The sequence below is a fragment of the Eleutherodactylus coqui genome, chromosome 3, assembly GCF_035609145.1.
Source record: "Eleutherodactylus coqui strain aEleCoq1 chromosome 3, aEleCoq1.hap1, whole genome shotgun sequence".
NCBI lineage: Eukaryota > Metazoa > Chordata > Amphibia > Anura > Eleutherodactylidae > Eleutherodactylus > Eleutherodactylus coqui.
Window position 1 is genome coordinate 231,708,147 of NC_089839.1, and position 20,425 is coordinate 231,728,571.

A 20,425-nucleotide genomic window follows, 5' to 3' on the forward strand; every position below is an offset into this window, starting at 1 on the left:
CCAGGCTCTGACTCTGTCCCAGCCTCCACTAAATTCACCCAATGTGCCGTCAGGGAGATGTAGTGGCCCTGCCCGCCTGTGCTTGTCCACGTGTCCGTAGTTAAGTGGACCGTGGCAGTAACCGCGTTGGTGAGGGCGCGCACAATGTTGCGGGAGACGTGGTCGTGCAGGGCTGGGACGGCACATCGGGAAAAGTAGTGGCGACTGGGAACTGAGTAGCGCGGGGCCGCCGCCTCCATGATACTTTTGAAGGACTCCGTTTCCACAACCCTATACGGCAGCATCTCAAGGCTGATGAATTTTGCGATGCGGACGGTTAACGTTTGAGCGTGCGGGTGCGTGGCGGCGTACTTGCGCTTGCGCTCGAACACTTGCGCAAGCGACGGCTGAACGGTGCGCTGAACTACACTGCTGGATGGGGCCGAGGACAGCGGAGATGAGGGTGTGGGTGCAGGCCATGAGGCGGTAGTGCCTGTGTCCTGAGAGGGGGGTTGCATCTCAGTGGCAGGTTGGGGCACAGGGGGAGAGGCAGGGGTGCAAACCGGAGACGGTGAACGGCCTTTGTCCCACCTTGCGGGGTGCTTGGCCATCATATGTCTGCGCATGGTGGTGGTGGTGAGGCTGTTGGTGTTGGCTCCCCGGCTGAGCTTTGCGCGACAAAGGTTGCACACCACTGTTCGTCGGTCGTCAGGCGTCTCTGTGAAAAACTGCCAGACCTTAGAGCACCTCGGCCTACGCAGGGTGGCATGGCGCGAGGGGTCGCTTTGGGAAACACTTGGTGGATTATTCGGTCTGGCCCTGCCTCTACCCCTGGCCACCGCACTGCCTCTTGCAACCTGCCCTGCTGATGCCCTTGACTCCCCCTCTGAAGACCTGTCCTCCTGAGTAAGCGTTGCACACCAGGTGGGGTCAGTCACCTCATCGTCCTGCTGCTCTTCCTCCGAATCCTCTGTGCGCTGCTCCCTGGGACTTACTGCCCTTACTACTACCTCACTGCAAGACAACTGTGTCTGATCGTCATCGTCCTCCTCACCCACAGAAAGTTGTTGAGACAGTTGGCGGAAGTCCCCAGCCTCTTCCCCCGGACCCCGGGAACTTTCGAATGGTTGGGCATCAGTGACGATAAACTCCTCTGGTGGGAGAGGAACCGCTGCTGCCCAATCTAAGCAGGGGCCCGAGAACAGTTCCTGGGAGTGTTCCCGCTCCTGAGCAGGTGTCATTGTAGTGGACTGAGGAGGCTGGGAGGAAGGAGGAGCAGCAGACAGAGGATTCGGATTGGCAGCAGTGGACGGCGCAGAACTGCGGGTAGACGATAGGTTGCTCGAAGCACTTTCTGCCATCCAGGACAGGACCTGCTCACACTGCTCATTTTCTAATAACCGTCTCCCGCGTGGACCCATTAATTGGGCGATGAATGTGGGGACGCCAGAAACGTGCCTCTCTCCTAATCGCGCAGCAGACAGCTGCGACACACCTGGATCAGGAGCTTGGCCTGTGCCCACACCCTCACTTGGCCCTCCGCGTCCTCGGCCACGTCCACGTCCACGTCCTCTAGGCTTACCCCTACCCCTCAGCATGCTGTATTACCAGTGATTAGATTTCCCAGGCAGGAAATAAATTGGCGCAAGACTGCAGGCCAAATATAATTTTTGCCCTTTTTGGAAAACGAAAGGCCCCACTGCCTCTAGTGAATGAATTATCTAAGTTTAATAACTGTGCTGTGTCCCTGCTTATGTGTCACAGAACGTGAGGGTAGCAGAGTTATTATAACTCTTGGAGAGCAGGTATTTTTTTTTCCCAATTAAGGAAAGCAAATGGCGAACCCAGCAGTAAAGCGTAGCTGGGTGCGTATGATTTAGCAATGTTTTTCACGCAGCTCACACGTCTACACAGGCGTAAGGACGGACACAGGCTGGACAAATAGATTTGTTTTCAGTTTTTTCCCACCAACAGGCAGCACTGCGTATATTCAATGAACCTGCGAAGTTTAATAACTGCGCTGTGTCCCTGCTTATGTGTCACAGAACGTGAGGGTAGCAGAGTTATTATAACTCTTGGAGAGCAGGTATTTTTTTTTCCCAATTAAGGAAAGCAAATGGCGAACCCAGCAGTAAAGCGTAGCTGGGTGCGTATGATTTAGCAATGTTTTTCACGCAGCTCACACGTCTACACAGGCGTAAGGACGGACACAGGCTGGACAAATAGATTTGTTTTCAGTTTTTTCCCACCAACAGGCAGCACTGCGTATATTCAATGAACCTGCGAAGTTTAATAACTGCGCTGTGTCCCTGCTTATGTGTCACAGAACGTGAGGGTAGCAGAGTTATTATAACTCTTGGAGAGCAGGTATTTTTTTTTCCCAATTAAGGAAAGCAAATGGCGAACCCAGCAGTAAAGCGTAGCTGGCTGCGTATGATTTAGCAATGTTTTTCACGCAGCTCACACGTCTACACAGGCGTAAGGACGGACACAGGCTGGACAAATAGATTTGTTTTCAGTTTTTTCCCACCAACAGGCAGCACTGCGTATATTCTATGAATAATAACTGTGTTGTGGCCCTGCCTATACAATTCTTTCCCTGCAGTATCAATGGAGGGTGCAATGCTCTGCAGAGGCGATTTTGAGAAGCCCAAAAAAAATGCAGCACAGCCAACAGCAGCCTGGACAGTACTGCACACGGATAAATATGGCCCTAGAAAGGACCGTTGAGGTTCTTGAAGGCTACACTCACTCCTAACACTCTCCCTGCCTATGCAGCACTTCTGTCCCTAATGCCAGGTGCAACGGTCTGCAGAGGCGATTTTGAGAAAGAAAAAAAAATCCCACTGCTAACAGCAGCCAACACACAGCTATCAGTGGCCCTAATAAGGACCTTTGGGGGGTCTTGAAGCCTACACTAACTACCAATTCTTTCCCTACAGCAGCTCCGGTATAAACAGCACTGTCCCTCATCTAACTCACACCGCATCTGAGGCGAGCCGCGGGAGGGGCCGACTTTTATATTAGGCGAACACCTGATCTCGCCAGCCACTCACAGCAGGGGGGTGGTATAGGGCTTAAACGTTGCAGGGGGAAGTTGTAATGCCTTCCCTGTCTTTCAATTGGCCAGAAAAGCGCGCTAACGTCTCAGGGAAGGAAGTGAAAGTAACCAGAACACCGCATGGTGTTCGTCACGAATAACGAACATCCCGAACACCCTAATATTCGCACGAATATCAAGCTCGGACGAACGCGTTCGCTCATCTCTAGTTAGAAACAAAAAAAAACAACTTTCTCTTCTACACATAGTGAATAAGAGAATTAGTTATAGCAGAGGGCTAGTTAAAGCGTGAAACCTGGCAGTAAGTAATTATTTCTCGCACTAAAAATTTGGCAGTTTCCTTGGGAGGATTACTGCAATTTTACACGGACTCAGTGCTCATTTGTGTAAGGGCATACAATACTCCCAGACAGCCCCCCTCTTGTCTTTTGTGTCCTATAATTTATTTGTTTGGCAAGTGGTTGTGAAGATGGCAGTCACGTACAGGAAACTGAGCAAGGAGGATCTGGCTAACCTTTGTGCATAGAGACATCGTGTTACGTCATTCACACTCACGAACTGGCGAAACTCTGTTGGAACTTGGAAACAGCGGACATAACTCACGAACAGACATTACACACTGACTGACAAAAGACCAAAACATAACCAAGCATACCCGCACACATAAAAATATGTAAATAGATACAATGCAAGGTATTGGTTTTTATTTTGGCCAAGATACTTTGGCAGGCAAGCCCTCTTCAAGGGTCCTCATTGACTTGTGGGTTCCTATTCTAATGAGAAAACCGTCACATGAAACCTGCCTGCATGCGGGGCGATCGTCCCAATAAGGACGGTCATGTGATAGAAGCTAGGGACCTACCTAGACATAGATGACAAGCAAGAAAATCACAGGGGCAGAGGAATCAAGGATATTCTTAAATCTGTCACTGGCATGATCCCTAAAATATAACCTTTATTTGATTTAAAACTTTGGCTTCCAAACGAACAAACATATAAAGAAAAATATATGACTATCCCCACCACCTTCTGTCTAATATCAGTAGCTTGTATCATTACCAAAACAGATATATGCAGCTAAACCCATAGGGATTCTATATTCTGTTTTTTCCCTAAGTATGTAAATCTTATATTTAGGGATAATATTTTTTGTAGTATATACCAGGTAGTTATACGCTACCACATTTCCTATTTAGCAATTTGGGGGGTTGCGTGTAGATATATGCATTATCACAGTTGAGACCTGTGATGAATAACCTTGGCTGATCACAACTTTATTAGGGATCTGTACCAACTATATGGTCGATGTGCAGGTGGTGTGAGCACTGGCACATTGAATCCCCCTTAGGGGTGAACGCGAGACCTGGATTCTGGTCCAAGACTGGAATAGCAGTATGTACAATTAATGCCAGATTTCCAGTCAAGGTACCATATCAGCTATGAAGATTACAGCTGGATCCAGATCTAGCAATATGCACTCAATCTTCATTTTCCAATATCCAATAGCCCAACGTCAAATATGCTGAACAGGCAAATCTGTCCTAGAATAGAGCAAAGTGCCTGAAATTAACTAACTTTATCTGGATAGTACAGGGTTAAAATAACAAACAAGAATGCGGAATAGCCTCCAGCCTTGATGGAAGGATGTGATAACTACCTGGTATATACTACAAAAAAATAATATCCCTAAATATAAGATTTACCTAATTAGGGAAAACAGAATATAGAACCCATATGGGTTTAGATGCATATATCTGTTTTAGCAGTTATACTGTTGTGGCCCAGTACATCATCCTGGTTACCTCCCTTAATGTCATACATGTCCTGCCTTATGTTGATGCACTGTGCAAAACTGTCTTGTCATTCCGCTATGCGTGTTGCACAGCTGCAGCAATTCAGAGGTTAATGTTTGCAAAACTCTATGGGCTGTCTGGTAAATGTATCTATTTCTACTCTTGTCATGTGGTACAAAAGAGATTATAAATGTGAGTGATTAAGAGCGGTAAAGGAGTTCCAACTTCAGTGCCATATTGAGTTCCAACTGGAGGTTGATCACGGGCACAAGGGGGCACCTTCAGCCCTCAGGTGTTGAAGATGGAAGAAGAGGAGAGATTTTCCGCACTCCACCAGAAATGCTACTTAAGAAGTGAGGAGTGAGCGTGAGGAGAGAGAGAGTGAGAAGAGAGTGAGGCGAGAGATAAGCATGTGTGTTCTTGGGACAATGCCTAGTGCAGAGGTTCTCTTATCTAATCAATTCACACCTGCGCATCCCACAGTCTGGGACCACTGGGTGGAGGTACTTCAGCTTCATTGTTCACACTCAAGCATATCAAAGGCTGAGTCCTGCTGAGTGTAGGTACGCGTCTTTATAGAATCACACAGGCAATTACAGCCTGGGTCTGCTGTGTGTAGGTACTTTACTTCATCTTGTTCCTGCATGTTCTAAACTTGTCACTGGTGCCTTGTGCTACTAAAAGTTTCCAGTAAAGTTTATACCAGCCCTGACTGTTCCCGGGGACCCGAAGTACTATACAACTGTCTGTGGCTAGTTTATTTCCTCGCCAGTCTCCACACCGGTGGGAATTGGAACGGCGGTGTCACCCGTGACAACCTCATCACCTGTCATAATGTTTATTGGGCATCCCCATGCCGGAGTTGTCTGGAAGAGGTCCAGCGCTGCACTGGCCTTGGCTGTGCGTGTCCCTCTGAGAGGGAGCATGGTAAGTGCCCTGTGACAAGCCAGCATCTTGCCCCCCCCGCTCCTCAGCGTATGCCATGTGTCCGGGGTCACCCTATGGGACGCTGCAACACAAGCTACTGATATTAGACACAAGGTGGTGGGGGATATTCATATATTTTTCTTTATATGTTTGTTTGGAAGCCGAAGTTTAAATTAATCAAATAAAGGTTATATTCTACGGATCATCCCAGTGACAAAGAGATGACAAACAAAACACAACAGGAGTGAACACAGCTCACACTAACACACCAGGGATTTGCATTCAACACAGCACACCATGCACCCTGAACAGGACTGTTCACACCATACATTCGGCACATGCATTGACACGTAGGAACATGACATTATTCACACTGAACAAATAGAGGAGAGCAGCAGACCAGTGGCGATTGGTTGGCTGGAGAAATCCACACCCAGCCAGCTCAATCAACCCCCACCTGTGGGGCTGTGCTGCTAGAAACCCATGTAGAACAACAGATCCCAGCAGCACACCCTAACACATTGACTCGGTGGACAAAACCAAGGAAAAGATGGTTTACTAACTGGTGGAGAATAAATTAGAGCAGCATTCCCTGGAATCAGTGCTGGACACCAGTAGCGCTCAAGAGGGACCAGCAGTGGATGCTGATCCTGGAGCAAGCTCTCCAGCTCTCAGGAGGACCTGGACTTTTATAGACAACAGTTGGACACAGAGGACCCTAATCTATGCCTGCAGCCCATTGTCCAGTTGCAATAGGCTGCAGAGCATCACATAAAACGGGAGGCTGAGGAATGACAGGCTCAATTGGAGACAGCACAAGCTGGAATTAGCTGTATTCTAGGCAACGCTGCCTACCCCTCTGAGCAGTGAGTCCAGTGTTACACCACGATTTAAACCCCAGGTTGTCCGGGTCCCAGTCTTTCTTCTGCACAGGGAAGTGTTCTCTTTTATCATATGGTTTGAAAAGACCTGTCACCAGTACCACATTGCCTCTAGGCCCTGGAGTCACATACCTAGCCCATTGCTGAGAGGGTAAGCCCTGGAGGTGTTGCAGCTCTCCCTAGAGACCTTGATCCGCAAGTACAACTTCACTCCAGAGGTGTACTGCATAGTTTCTAGACTTGAGCCCAAGGACAGCTATGCCGACCTGATAGAGGACCTGAATACTACCCTCCAGCAAAGGATCCAGGGACTAGCCATCACCACCTTTGACAGCCTAAAAGGATGTGATGGTAATAGACCAGTTCCTGCATGTCTGCCCAGAGGACATGCAACAGTTAGTCATGGACCGTGAGCTCAAGGATGCAGCAAAAGCAACACAGATAGTTGACAACTACAATACTAATAGAACACTGGAAGTCTGGAAATCTACTACAACCAGCTGCAGAGGAGGTAAGCTGAACAACTCTTCTTACCCTACCAAACAACCCTCAGGGGTATTAGCCCCCCTCTTCCCTCCCAGCCTGCTGTAGATTCCCGCAGATGTTTTACTTGTAACAAAGTGGGTCACCTCAGCGTCACCTGCCGCGACAAAAAGAAAAGTGCTCCCTCTCCTAAACCCTTGATATTTGCTTCAGCTGTTTTGTTGTGGGTGGGTGTGATGGGAGAGCCAATAATTTGCAATCAATCACAGTGGGCAAGATCATGACTTTGGGGCTTCATAACACTGGCGCTGAGATGAACCTCATTTTTCCTGAACTTGTGTCCTCCATGGATACAATTTCTGGAAAGGCCCTAACAGTTACAGGAATTAGGGACACCAGCTTTACTGTGGCGATGGCCCGTATTTACCTGGATTGGGGTGTGGGGAAGCTTGAAGGAAGTCAGGGTGTTCAAAGACATTCCCACAAATGTGTTATTGGTGACGGATTTTGGGCAGTTAGTGTCAGTATATAGCAGATGACTCCCAAGGCCTAGTGAACTGTGCAATGACAATGTTGCTGTTGATAATGTTCTAGAAGGGTGTCGTGTCAATAATGATAATGTAGGGTGCACCCCTCTAGAGCCCACTGAATCTCTTTAAAATACAGCACTGCTCGATAATGCTAATGCAACCTCTGACACGGTGGAGCTCAGTGATGTCACATCCTTGTGTGATGTTACTGAGTATCCTTCAATGCCTCCGGTAATAAGTGCTGACACTAATGCAAGATGTGATTGTGTGTTGTACTCCTGCAAAGCCTCTATGTACCACAGCATTGTGCAATGCAACATTGAGGTTTTCCCCATCTCAACTAATTATGGCCGAGATAGGAATAGCTATAGTAATGCCATGACCATTCATAGCTGGGATTACTGAAAACTGGTCATGATCAAGGGACTGATGGTACTAAATACAGGGCAATTCTGGAGGAAAATATTTCTTTTTCTTCAATCTGCTAGACATTTGAAACTGGGACAGAGGTTCACCTTGCAGCAGGACAACGATCCTAAACATACTGCCAAAGCCACAATGGAGGGGCTCAAAAGGGGAACATTTATAGGTCTTGGGATGGCCTTGTCAAAGCGCAGACCTCAACCCAACAGTCCTTCAACGATTTACTCTGTAAGCAAAGGTCTTGTCAACCTTTATAATCATATCCATGGCTTCCCATGTACACTCCAGCGGCTCATTGTCACTGCTACTTCCCAGTATGGCAAACACACGATAAACTCTAACTATTTTAGACATCATATCCTTAAAATATGTAAAAAGAAAAGAAAAAAAAACAAGGAATGTAGCATTAAGATAGAGGATACCTGCAACTGCATGATCAGTCTCGTCATCATCAACAGATTCCTGGCTCGTCAAAAGTGCTAAAGGTGTCAAAGGATATGATGCGTTTAAGTTTAAACCCAGCATAAAGTTGTGGACCTTGCCAGCTCTTCCTTCACGCGTGTTGAACAGGGCAGTGTCACAAACTAAGGCCATCAGCATGCGCTGCACCCAGCTTGCTTGACTGTTTCTTTGATATTCCTCTTCAGCTTCGGTGTTTTCACTACCTAAATGAGATCAAGAGTAATACATAAGTGTAACCGCAACAAACCAAGGCAAGTTACGGAGCACCAACACAAGGCATCCCTGGTTTAACAATGTTTTTTTGTAAAAATACAAAAAATTGCATGACAAGTGACAAGACAGGCAACTTAAATATAATTTAACCTGTCCCATTTCCAAAAGACTGGGACTGCACTGGTGTTCGCATAATCACTTTTTGGAGCAGAGTTTAAACAGTCAACAAAATTAGTCACAGACTTCCTAATTGTTTAGTAATTTTTTTTACCACAATTTCCCCTTAATAAACAGCTTTCGACATTTATGAATACAGCAAGTAAAGAATGAAATAGTCAGCAGAACCAGTCAGAGCTGAGTGGTTGATTATAACAAGGTACTTCAACTCTCATAGGACTTCCTGCTGAATGGACAACTTACAGTTTTTTTGAGAAATGGAGTTTCAGGAAAATTGAAGATGTTACCTTTAGGTTCTTGCTGCTCATCATCACTGTCATCGTTGTTAACAATATGCTTTGGTTTAAGGTTTTCTAGTAGAAAAGAGAAAAAAACAATATTGTTACCATGCTGGGATGTAAGACTCCTAATACGTCTATAAGACAGCTTCTGCATCAAGTCTATTGCAGCTTTATGTGCGTGCTATCTACATATGACAAAACAATTAAGAAATAATCTAAGATTTTGTTGCTAGCCCGCTCTCACTCTCTGACACCTACAACTTTCACATTCTCATTTTCCCTAAAGAAAAAGACCCCCCAGAAACAGATTTTAGTCTATTTGATCTCCATCTGCCCCCAGACCATAGACCAGTGTTTCCCAACTCCAGTCATCAAGGCACCCCAACAGGTCATGTTTTCAGGATATCCTACAGTAAGGCTGGGTTCACACGGGGCGGATTTGCCGCTGAAATTCCGTGCGGAATTTCGCCGCGGCAAATCCACATGCGGACGCTAATTCCAGGATTAGCTAGCCATGTGGACGAGATTTCTCAGAAATCTCGTCCACACGGGACGGCAAATCTGCTGCAGCTAAGCCGGCAGAAGCCGCTGCTGCGACGCACATTTGCCGACCGCAGCATGTCCATTTTTTTTCCGCTGCGGCCGCGCTTTCCTCTATGGGAGCGCCGGCCGCAGCGGAAGAGCGAGCGGCTGGGCCGCTTCAAAGCCGCTGCGGGTTTTGCAGCAGCGGTTCTCCCAGCGGAAATCTAGCGGTTTTTCGCTGTGGCCAAACCGCGGGATTTCCGCCGAGAATCCGCCCTGTGAGAACCCAGCCCTGGTATGCCTGTGGAAATGTCTGAGGCACTGACAATGACAACACCTGTGTAACAATAAGGAAATCCTGAAAACCTGACCTGTTGGGGTGCTTTGTGGACTAGAGTTGGGAAACACTACCAGAGAGTATAGGGGCATGCCTTGTTCCTTCCCAGCTCAGTCTCTTGCTGGACAATATATGGTGGAACAGATCTGTCCTCCATGAGCTTTGGTCTGAAATATTAGGCCACATACAAGATGCACTTGTAGAAGTCCAGGTAACGTCAAAGGGTTTACTTGCCATTTTATTACCAATCAATGTAAGAAAAGGTATGTGATGGTCTATAATTTTGACTATAGTAACAAACACAATTCAACCAACTTAATAACAGTTATACCCATTCATGTTTATTGAGCACATTAAGTGAACATTTACAATGTAGGGACAAAAAGGAATGCAGAAATCCAGGTAATTCCAAAGGGCTTCTTTATAACTGGACAGCACTTTTTACGGAACAAACGCAGCTGCAGGAAAAAGTAAACTATTGATTGCCCATTCTTAGGATGAGCCATCAATAGTAAATCAGAAATAGTCTGCCAGCTGAGACCCCTACTGATCAGCTATTTATCATGCTGGTACTCTCATGCACAGAAAAGATTTCTGCAGAAAGCAGACAGCTCAGTTCCTACCATAGTGGCCAGGCTTGGTATTACAGGCCATTTACTTCAATGGAGGCTTGGCCTGTAATACCAAACTTGAACACTGCAGCGGGAACAGCGCTGTCTGCTTACTGCAGAAATTACCTCAGTGCACAAGCGCAAACAACTAATCAAGATGGAGTTGATGGATCCCAGACAATCTACTATTGATGGTCCAGCCACAGGACAGGACAGGTGGAAAACCCCTTTAAACCAGAAGCTTAACCCTACTCTAATCTTACTTGATCTTAGGCTGAAGGACATGCCTACAAGCAGAGAAGACCATCAATCCTGTGGTAAAAATATATAAAAGTGGCTATTTGCAGCCTGCCATCTTGTAGCCATGATTATATACTATAATGATTGTATAATTTGATTTTCCATGAGTGTATCTTTGTATGGACTATGAACTTCTCTATAGAAGACCTGTTAAACCTGGTTAATCCTGTGATAACATCACCATTGTCTGACGTAAAGTCTTGTTTGATCAGACTTTATTACACTCTAAATGTGGCCACTTTGGATGTGTGATAACTTCAGGAAAACAAAACCTTTGCTCTTTACAATCTAAAGATGCCCTAAACTTGCATAGTAGATAACTAATCTATTTTATAGTGTATAAAGGATTGGAGACGATGCATGGAAGACAGAAGCTGTGGGTATTAGGGTATCTTGATGCCACCAGGAAGTCGTGGTGGAGTTAAGATTGACAGGGGGGTGACGCCCCCTGCACCTGATTGGCTGCAGAGCCGGTGGGGCTGCAGGTCCTGGAAGGCCACTAAGCATTTTTTCCTAAGGCATACAGCGGTGGCCGCTTGCGCCCCACAAGGCGGAGCCCCAGCCATTGAAGAAGCACAGAGCGGCCTGGGTGAAGCGGAGTGCTAAGCGGCTTTAGCAGCACCGACCGACAAGCGCTGTCCTTCCCCCACAATGGCCGGGAAGCAATGGGAGCAGTGAGCGGGGGAGCGCCGCCGGCACCTGACTGACAGCACATAGCCAGCGGGCGGGACAGAGCCTACAGATGCAGTGGGGGGATCGCCGGTCACGCAGCACTAAGGCGGCTGTTGGCACAGACTTGAAGGCACAGACGAAGCGGGTGGGACACAGCGTCCACATGGAAAGGCAACAGGGGACTGGAAGTCACGGATTACACAGCCGCCGGACGCCACCTACCTCAGAGCACTGAGACAGCGACGGTGACCGAGCCTTCACATCCAAGGGGGGATGGCTGCTGCGCTCACACTGACGGTTGCTGCGTGTCGATTGCTTTGGCGACCCCTGCAGGCTTCTGGTGAGGGTAACTTTAATTCTTAGCCTTACATTATTAAATGTAAATGCTGCCACGTTACAGGTGAAACATGGAAGCATTTACAGCTACTTATGTAAGCTCCTAGGACCTTTGTGTCTTGACCCAATTGGGAGCTAGGGGAGGTAAATCTATCCAAAATACTTTCAGGTAATTTATTACCCCACCAGCAAGCTGGGTATTTATTTTACCAACCTTGGAAGGATGGAAGGTTGAGTCAAACTTGAGAGCCAGCTATCTGAACCATGCAGGGATTGAACTTGCAACCTTCAGGTTGTGAGCGAGAGCTTAGGACTGCATTTCTGCTGCCTTAACACTCTGCACCACACAAGGCTCTGTCCTGTTTTAAGAGACAGTATGGTCCACAAACTCAATGACAATATGACACAAAAGATATACAAAACAAACTGGATTAAAAATAGCACATAGGTATCAGATTCATTACCAGAGTGTAAAAAAGGTGGCATAAAGTGCACAAAACACACTCAGCATGATAGAAAGATGTAGATGATGATGCTGTACCTACCTAGTTCTTCTTCCATTGTGACGCCCTTAGCTTGGTTGGAAACACCGAGTACTCTGTTGAACAGTATTGAAAAGGCACTACCCCAGACACCTAAAGGAAACAAAAGCATTTTTAACAATTTTACAGGGTAGAAACCCTTCACAGCCAATACATGTAGGCCAGCACTGGGAACAACTAATATATACCTATAGTTCACCATTTTTATAAACAGTTTAAAAAAATGGTGTGGGTTAAGATTAACAAAACTATATGAACCGAATATAAAAAAGAAAACTCTAACAGGGTTATACAATAGTGCAGCAACAAAAGAGACAGGATTTTGTCATGGGGTGTGATAATCCAAAGCTACTTTGTTAGAGAAAGTACCCTCAGTTTTCATTTAGTGTGTTGAAAACCTCAAACAGACGGGTTTCTGAGCCTCATTAAAAGGGGTATTCCAGTTGTAAACTATTAATGGCCAAGCATCAGAATAGGCCATCAATAGTAGACTGGCGGTGGTCCATTGCCCAGGTTCCCACCGATCAGTGGTTTTCTGGATCAGCACACTCATCTACTGAATTGAATTCTGCAGGAACTCTTTTCTTACTGTAGTGGCCAGGCTTAGTATTGGAGGCCAAGTTCCCAGTGAAGTGAATGGAAACTTTTCCTGCAATACCAATCCTAGCCACCACAGTAAGAATGGAGCTGCTCATTTCCTGCACAGAACAGCATAATGCACAAGCATGCCTAGTAGAGAGCCAATTAACAGGGGTCCCAGGCAACAGGCACCCGCCAATCTACTATTAATGGGCCATCCTTAGGGTAGGCCATGAATAGTTTACAACTGGACAACCCCTTTAACTGTCAGTAAGGACTCTACAAGGCAGGGCTCCCAGACTACAGAATAGGACATCCGTGTCGGGGCCAGAATCACTGATGTGAACAAATGTGCCTTTTGGAAGTAGAAGGCAGTAAGCCTTCCACCTGAATAACTAGGAAAGCTATGACGTCTAGTGGACAGATGGATTACAATGGTCTCTGAAATGTGTACTGTAGGCGAAATGCTTTGTTTGAGAAACACAAATGAAGCTGGCTGAGGCCAGTCTGAATGAGAATCCTGTGCACTGGAGTGGAATTCCACCTGAAATTCTTAGTTTCTTGTACTTGTTTGAGTGCAGAATTGGCACATATTAGTTCTTAAAGACATGAAAACTTCATATAGCATATATGTATTTATATACAAAACATATTAACATGTATTTTATGTTTCACCAATAGCACTGTCCATTTCACATGCTTTTTGCAGTTTTGCTGGAACTTTATGTTACATATAAAATTCTATGATATACTGTACTCAATGGCTGGACAAACATGCGGTAAGGACTGGAACTTTGTTGGGGGTCAGGCAACACGATCGCTCAGCCTTCCTAAGTGGCCATACAAAGTGCTTATAAAATGCTCTCCCCAATCATATGAACAGAGGAAGAAGAACTTCCTTGCAATCAGCCTAAGGTCATGTTCACACAAGGCAGATTCACAGCAAAGTTTTAGACAAGACTCTGCACAAAAAATCAGTGGCATTTACAGCAGCATGCCAGCTAATTTGAAGTGCAGATTTCACCTCTTAGAATAAGGGAGGGGAAAACTGTGCTAAATCCCACACTAAACGGTGCGGAATTTCCACTGCGGACACACAGCAGCAAATTCAACCTTGTGTGGAGGTAGAGTTTAAACTCTCTATGACTTTCAGCTTTCTGAATGGTAACACTTCCCCGTCATATACCACCAGATATGTTTTTATTAATCTCATAACTACCCTATATTAGGAGTATGGGCATTAAACCCATTCACTGCCCTAGACCCCCTAGGGTCCCAATTTCCCAATGTATGTTTAATCTAAAAAAATTTAGGAGTACTAACTCAGAATCAAAGTTTATTTCTCTCCCGTAGAGCATCATGTTTTTTTCTCTTCAAAATAGCTTATACATTTGTATAATAAATTAGAATGCTATATACCGTAATCCTATAATGCTATATATAACCCAGTATTGTTTACTTACCCATTAAAAAGTTAAGTGGATATTCATCATATTTCTTTATAACCGTGCCCATATAAAATTTGCTTCCAAAAAGCTCTGGAGACATGAATGTGCCATACTTTGCCATTCCTATCTCGTAGGGAGTAAATTCCACCCAATCTGCAAAAACAAAAAAAATCTATAAACATCATACACAGTATAACATAAGCTTCCATCTAACTTTTAATAGAATGCTTTATAGAGAAGCTTCAAAAACACTAAAGCATCAAAAACTACAGTAAGAGTTCATGTATATCTGCCCTCAAATAGTTTAGCCAACCACAACTCATCCAAGAAAACAGAATACATCTTAAGAACCCCAAGTTTCTTCCATCTCAGCTAAGCTTAGTTTTACTGTGAACGTCTGGGATTTATGAAAGAATAGAAAATTGTAAATCATTGCTATTTAAAAGTAAAATTACAGTAATGCTTGCCTCATGTCTTTAAAACAAAAATCTAGATGATCTGCATGACATTTTGAACATTATATAGACACTTGAAGTTAACACCTTAAAAAAACGACCATTTTTTATTCATTTTCGGTCCCCACTAGAGATGAGTGAGCATATTCGCTAAGGGAAATTACTCGAGCGAGCATTGCCCTTAGCGAGTACCTGCACGCTTGGCAGAAAAGAATCGGGTGCCGGCGGGGGACGGGGAGTGGCGGGGGAGAGCGGGCAGGAACGGAGGGGAGATCTCTCTCTCCCTCTCTCCCCCCTGCTCCCTCCTGCTTACACCCGCAACTCACGGCTCCCCCGCGCCGGCAGCAGAATCTTTACTTCCGAGCGGGCAGGTACTCGCTAAGGGCAATGCTCGCTCATCTCTAGTCCCCACCCTTTTCAACTTTTAAAAACATCATAATCTTATTTATTCCTCAACGTAGGAGTCTAAGGGCTTTTTTTGCCAGAAAAGTTGTATTTTTCAACGGTACCATTTCATGTACCATGTAAAGTACTGAAAAACTTTAAAATATTCTAAGTGCAGTGAGATGGTGGTGGGGGATGAAAAAACCCACAAAAATGCAATTCCATCTTCTGGGGGTGATGGGGGGGGGGGGGGTCCTATTTCTATGATGTGCACTCAGCAGCAAAAATGACATCTTTATCCTATGGGTCAGTATGAGTACTAGGATGCCAAAATGTATATAGTTTTTCCCTGCACTACTTTTAAAGAAAACCATAAAAAATATACACTGGCCGCTCAGGCTGACACATATGTATAATATATGTCAGAAACTGCTGTAAATTATACCATGAACTTAAACCTGGTATACATTTCTGTCTATAGTAGTCCCCATAATATTGTGAAACAGAATGGTTGCAGTGTTTTGGCATATGGATCATTTTCTCTCTCTGAATAGTTGGCCGCTTGTTTAAATACAAGGAGATTCAAAGAGAATGGTTGGAAAGTAAAGCTGATTAATTCATTCATGAATGAACATATAACAGCCAGAATGACACGAAGAGGTAGAATTTGTGCAAAGAACAGATTGGAGAATCCAAAGAAAAAGCAGTATGTGTTAATAAGGACGTGATGATCCAGAGGAGGAAAGCAGGCTGTTGGAAGTGAGGCCGGCCCAGGGATGAAGCGAACAAAGCTGTGGGTGTGATAATGACAGAGGATGAAAGAAGGAAAACACTGGTATGCAGCACAACCTACCTATCATGAAATAAGCTCAAAACAGAAATGAACCCGATGACTTTTAAAACCAGCAATATAATTTGTGTTCCAAGCTTTGCATGGAAGAGAGGGCGCACTGAATACCATCATTTTTTCCCAACCTCTGTTATGAAAAGTGACTACATGAAATTGAAGTGAAATGCTGCTAAGCGTATTATGTATATACCATGTTTCCCCCAAAATAAGACCTACCATGATAATAAGCCCTACCCTGATATTCAGGGTGAGCCTTTTAATTCTTCCCCACCCCCTTCTCTCACTGCTCTCTGGCACTTCGGAAATCTGCAGCACTGAGAGAGCATTCTCTTTCTGGTAACGGAGCTTGAATACCCTGCCTCCAGTAAGAGATTGCTGTGATTGGTTCAGAAACACCACCTCAGACAATCAGAGCCAGCGCTCGATGAACCAATCATAGCCATTCAATGATGCCATTCAACACTTAACAGAAACCGCCCTTACAAAGGTGTCAAACAACCTACTGACAGCCAAATCGAGGGGTGACCACTCTTTATAGATCCTCCTCCTTCATATCAGTAGCTAAATGTGGATGTCTTATATAACTGTTATCATTGTTGTCATATGATTGGATATGCTATGACTATTTCTGGTTATACCCCCTGTGAGGGGAATCACTAACATAAATAGGCATTCGAATTTGATTTAAAATAAATAAAAATCCTTTTGAAATTAGAAGAGGTATAGGGGTGAGGGACGAGAACATTCTCCTCCCACTATATAAGGCTCTTGTCAGGCTCACATGGAATACTGCGTACAGTTCTAGTCCCCGGTGCTCAGGAAACATGTTGCAGTGCTGGAGGGGGTTCAAAGAAGGGCAACTAAATTAATAAACGGAATGAGAGGATTATTCACCCTGGTATTATTTACCCTGGAAAAAAGACGGCTAAGGGGCGATCAAATAACTATATATAAATACATTAGGCGACAATACAAGGATCTCTCCCATAATCTGCTTATACCCAGGACTGTGACGGTAACAAGAGGGTATCCGCTACGTCTAGAGGAAAGAAGGTATCATCACTAACATAGGAAGGGATTCTATACTGTTAGAGCAGTGAGACTGTGGAACTCTCTGCCTGAGGACGTGGTGATGGCAAAATCCATAGAGGAGTTTAAGAGGGGACTAGACATATTTTTAGAGTGCTATGATATTACAGGATACAGACATTAGGTGACCAGCAGGGTTGTTGATCCGGGTCTTGGAGTTAGGTAGGAACTTTCAAACGTTGATCCAGGGATTATTCTGCCTGTCATTATGGAGTTGGGAAGAAATGTTTACCTCTAAAATGGGTTAAATTGGCTTCTGCCTCATTGGTCTTTTTTGCCTTATTCTGGATCAACAAATGGGAAGAGTAGAAACAGGCTGAACTAGGTGGACATTGTCTTCTTTCATCCTAACATACTATGTTACTATTATTCCTCAATGGACTGTTTGACATGGCAAGACTCTCTGTAATTACAAGCCAATCGAGCAATTGTGTTTACACAGTGATTCGTTGGTCTTCCAATCAAAATTTTTACCAATTTAATGCTTCCAAAGTAATAATCTTTGGGTCTTTACACATTCAGACAATCAAAGACAGTTGAACATTACTGAATTGTATGCCTTAAAGAAGCGTATAAAGCCACCAGTTGTTGAAGCTGTGAGTTAAAAACTGCAAAGTACTCTAAGACTGTTCAATCACAGATCCACCTTAAGTGCAATCTACAGAGGTCAATCATAGTTCCAGCCACCGATATCCCTCAAAGCCCACCCCATGTTTTCCCACTATGCCCGATGCAGCCATGCACCATCATCATGGTACGTACCATGTAGTAGGGCACTTAGTGGTTGAGGTGGATCTGTAAAGAAATCTTCCCCATCTATACTATGTGTAGGTGTACTTTGCTTCTGGGAATAGTTCTTGTAAACATATGCATAGCCATGCTTTGGTGTAACACCAGACGTGCCATATATTGCATAATTTTACTGTAACCAGTAGAAGTCAGATTTATAGAGAAGGGGAGGTGTGTGGAAATACCCGGCAGTGCTTATTTGAGGAGCATACAGGTGATTTAGCAACTAGCTACAATATATAGATGCATTAGTAACTTTTTATTAGGAATTTAGTCAAACACTTAACGAGCAGCGTGCGTCTAGATTGGCAATCATTTGCTTATTGCATCAGAGCTAAGTGTTTTCAGAAATTCTTCAACAACTCCTACGTTATAACCCTCATTAGTTTCCTGCTTGTGTGAGAGTGCATTAAGCCAAAGTAAATGCAGTCAAGGGCTAATAGCTTAGGTCAGATCCCGGCAGACGTTTATGGGATAATACTACACCTTTAATGAAAATTATTCAAAAGCTCTAGTACGTAGACGGGAGCAGTAACAAGATAGTAAGGCAATTTCTTTTGATTCCACGTCCTTAAATTTAAGACAAGTGCATCATTAAATACAGTAGGTGAGCAGTAAGGTCCAAGTATGTCATGTGTAAGGGCAGAAATTCATAGTAAGATAGGAGCACTGGAATAATGGATTACAGATCATAGAATCATAGCATGGTAGAGTTGGGAGGGACCTCCAGGATCATCGGGTCCAACCCCCAGCTCAGTGCAGGATCACTAAATCATCCCAGACAGATGTCTGTCCAGCCTCTGTTTGAACACTTCCATTGAAGGAGAACTCACCACCTCCCGTGGTAACCTGTTCTAAAAATGTACAACATTGTAAAAGGGTGAGACTGCAAGTATCATAGTGCCCATGCCAACAGCCTATGGTGTATTTTTTTCATTAGTACAGTACTGGTTGGCAGTAGGCAGCCAAACTGTATACAGCACCTATCAACCAGTGTACAACATGGGTATGTATCTTATGAATCTCTAGCTCTTGTGAAACTAGCATGCCATGGAAGTTGTAGGTCGTCATAGTGTAAGGGAAGAGTAGGAGCTCCTTATCAAGATGTGCATGCTCAACACTCCCAATCCTTTACCCCTTTGAGTTGATGCCAATGAAAGTAGCCACAATGGCGCCATTCCCCACCACTGTTGGTAAATGGTGCTGCAATAAGTGCCTTGTAAGAGACTGCTCTGTAAAAAGAGTGCCTGCTCCGTTTAGTGAGGTGCCACTTTGTGCACGTGGTAGGGACTCAACCCATTACTGTGAGTGAGCATCACAAAGCAAAAGACAATAGCAACGACAAGGCTGCAGCTGAGAACAAGATGCACATTGAAGAAGTCTCCCTCCCGGCTAAACTGCTAGGATAGGGAGTGACGAGGTGCAGAAGGACGAGACAGCATCAACGTTAATCCGCTAGATCACAAGAGTTTATGTATCTGCTCTTGCATCAGCCCCTAAAGGCCACATAATTGTTATAGGAGATTCCAAGCCAAGATAGCAACCTGTGGCATCACCCTTGTATCAGGAAGGACCCCTTTTGGACTTGCAGTAAGAGACTTTGCCTATAGTTGAGGTATGTGACCAGTGATCCATGGACTGACAGCTTGCACCCTCTTATGGAGTCATGTGTAAAATACTGTACTGTAGAGGTTTGCGTGCTACAAATCAAACTTGCTTCCACCTGCCTTATTGCTCTGCCATCCAAAAGAACCTGCCCCTGCCTGCTTTCCACAGCGGCATATTGGGACTTGTCATTTCACAACATTGCAGCTAAAGATATAGAAATGACCATTTAATTGGTTAATGCACACATTAACAAAGACAGTTATTGAAAAGTCACTATCAACTAGGCGGGCATGCTGGATAATATAATTCAGTGATGAGAGGAAATAATTTCATGAAGGGGTACAGTAGGGTAATCTACTGTATTATATAACATTTTTAAGAAAACTTGTCCAAAAGCTGCAACATTGTAAACTGCATTACAAGCCTAGATCTTTGGAATCCCACTTTAAAGCTATGTTTATATTCCCCATCTGCAGCAATGTCAAGAAGAAGAGGAGCGGAAACATTAGATCAGTAGACAAAAAGCTAGATTGGTGTAAGTGTGAATGAACCTTCTCTCCCATTTCTCAAACTATTTGGAGTGCACTATACTATATCCCAGACAGGAAGCAGTACAGCTTGGTGCACCCGGTTTTGGTGTGGTACAAGCTAGGAGACCGAAAAACTGTAGGCTTAGGGGAGGACAAAGGACTC

At 44.8% G+C, this 20,425-nt stretch overlaps 1 protein-coding gene across 2 annotated transcripts in view; it reads right to left on the reverse strand.

Annotated features, from left to right (window-relative positions):
- Positions 1–20,425, reverse strand: part of PLA2G4A (phospholipase A2 group IVA) — an 83,664-nt gene that overhangs the window by 19,776 nt on the left and 43,463 nt on the right. For both annotated transcript variants that reach the window (XM_066597080.1, XM_066597079.1), the window contains exons 11-14: positions 14,573–14,710; positions 12,534–12,623; positions 9,217–9,282; positions 8,500–8,742 (exon numbers count right to left, since the gene is read on the reverse strand). In XM_066597080.1, coding sequence (XP_066453177.1) covers positions 8,500–8,742; positions 9,217–9,282; positions 12,534–12,623; positions 14,573–14,710 — 537 coding nt within the window. The remainder of the gene's footprint in view (positions 1–8,499; positions 8,743–9,216; positions 9,283–12,533; positions 12,624–14,572; positions 14,711–20,425) is intronic.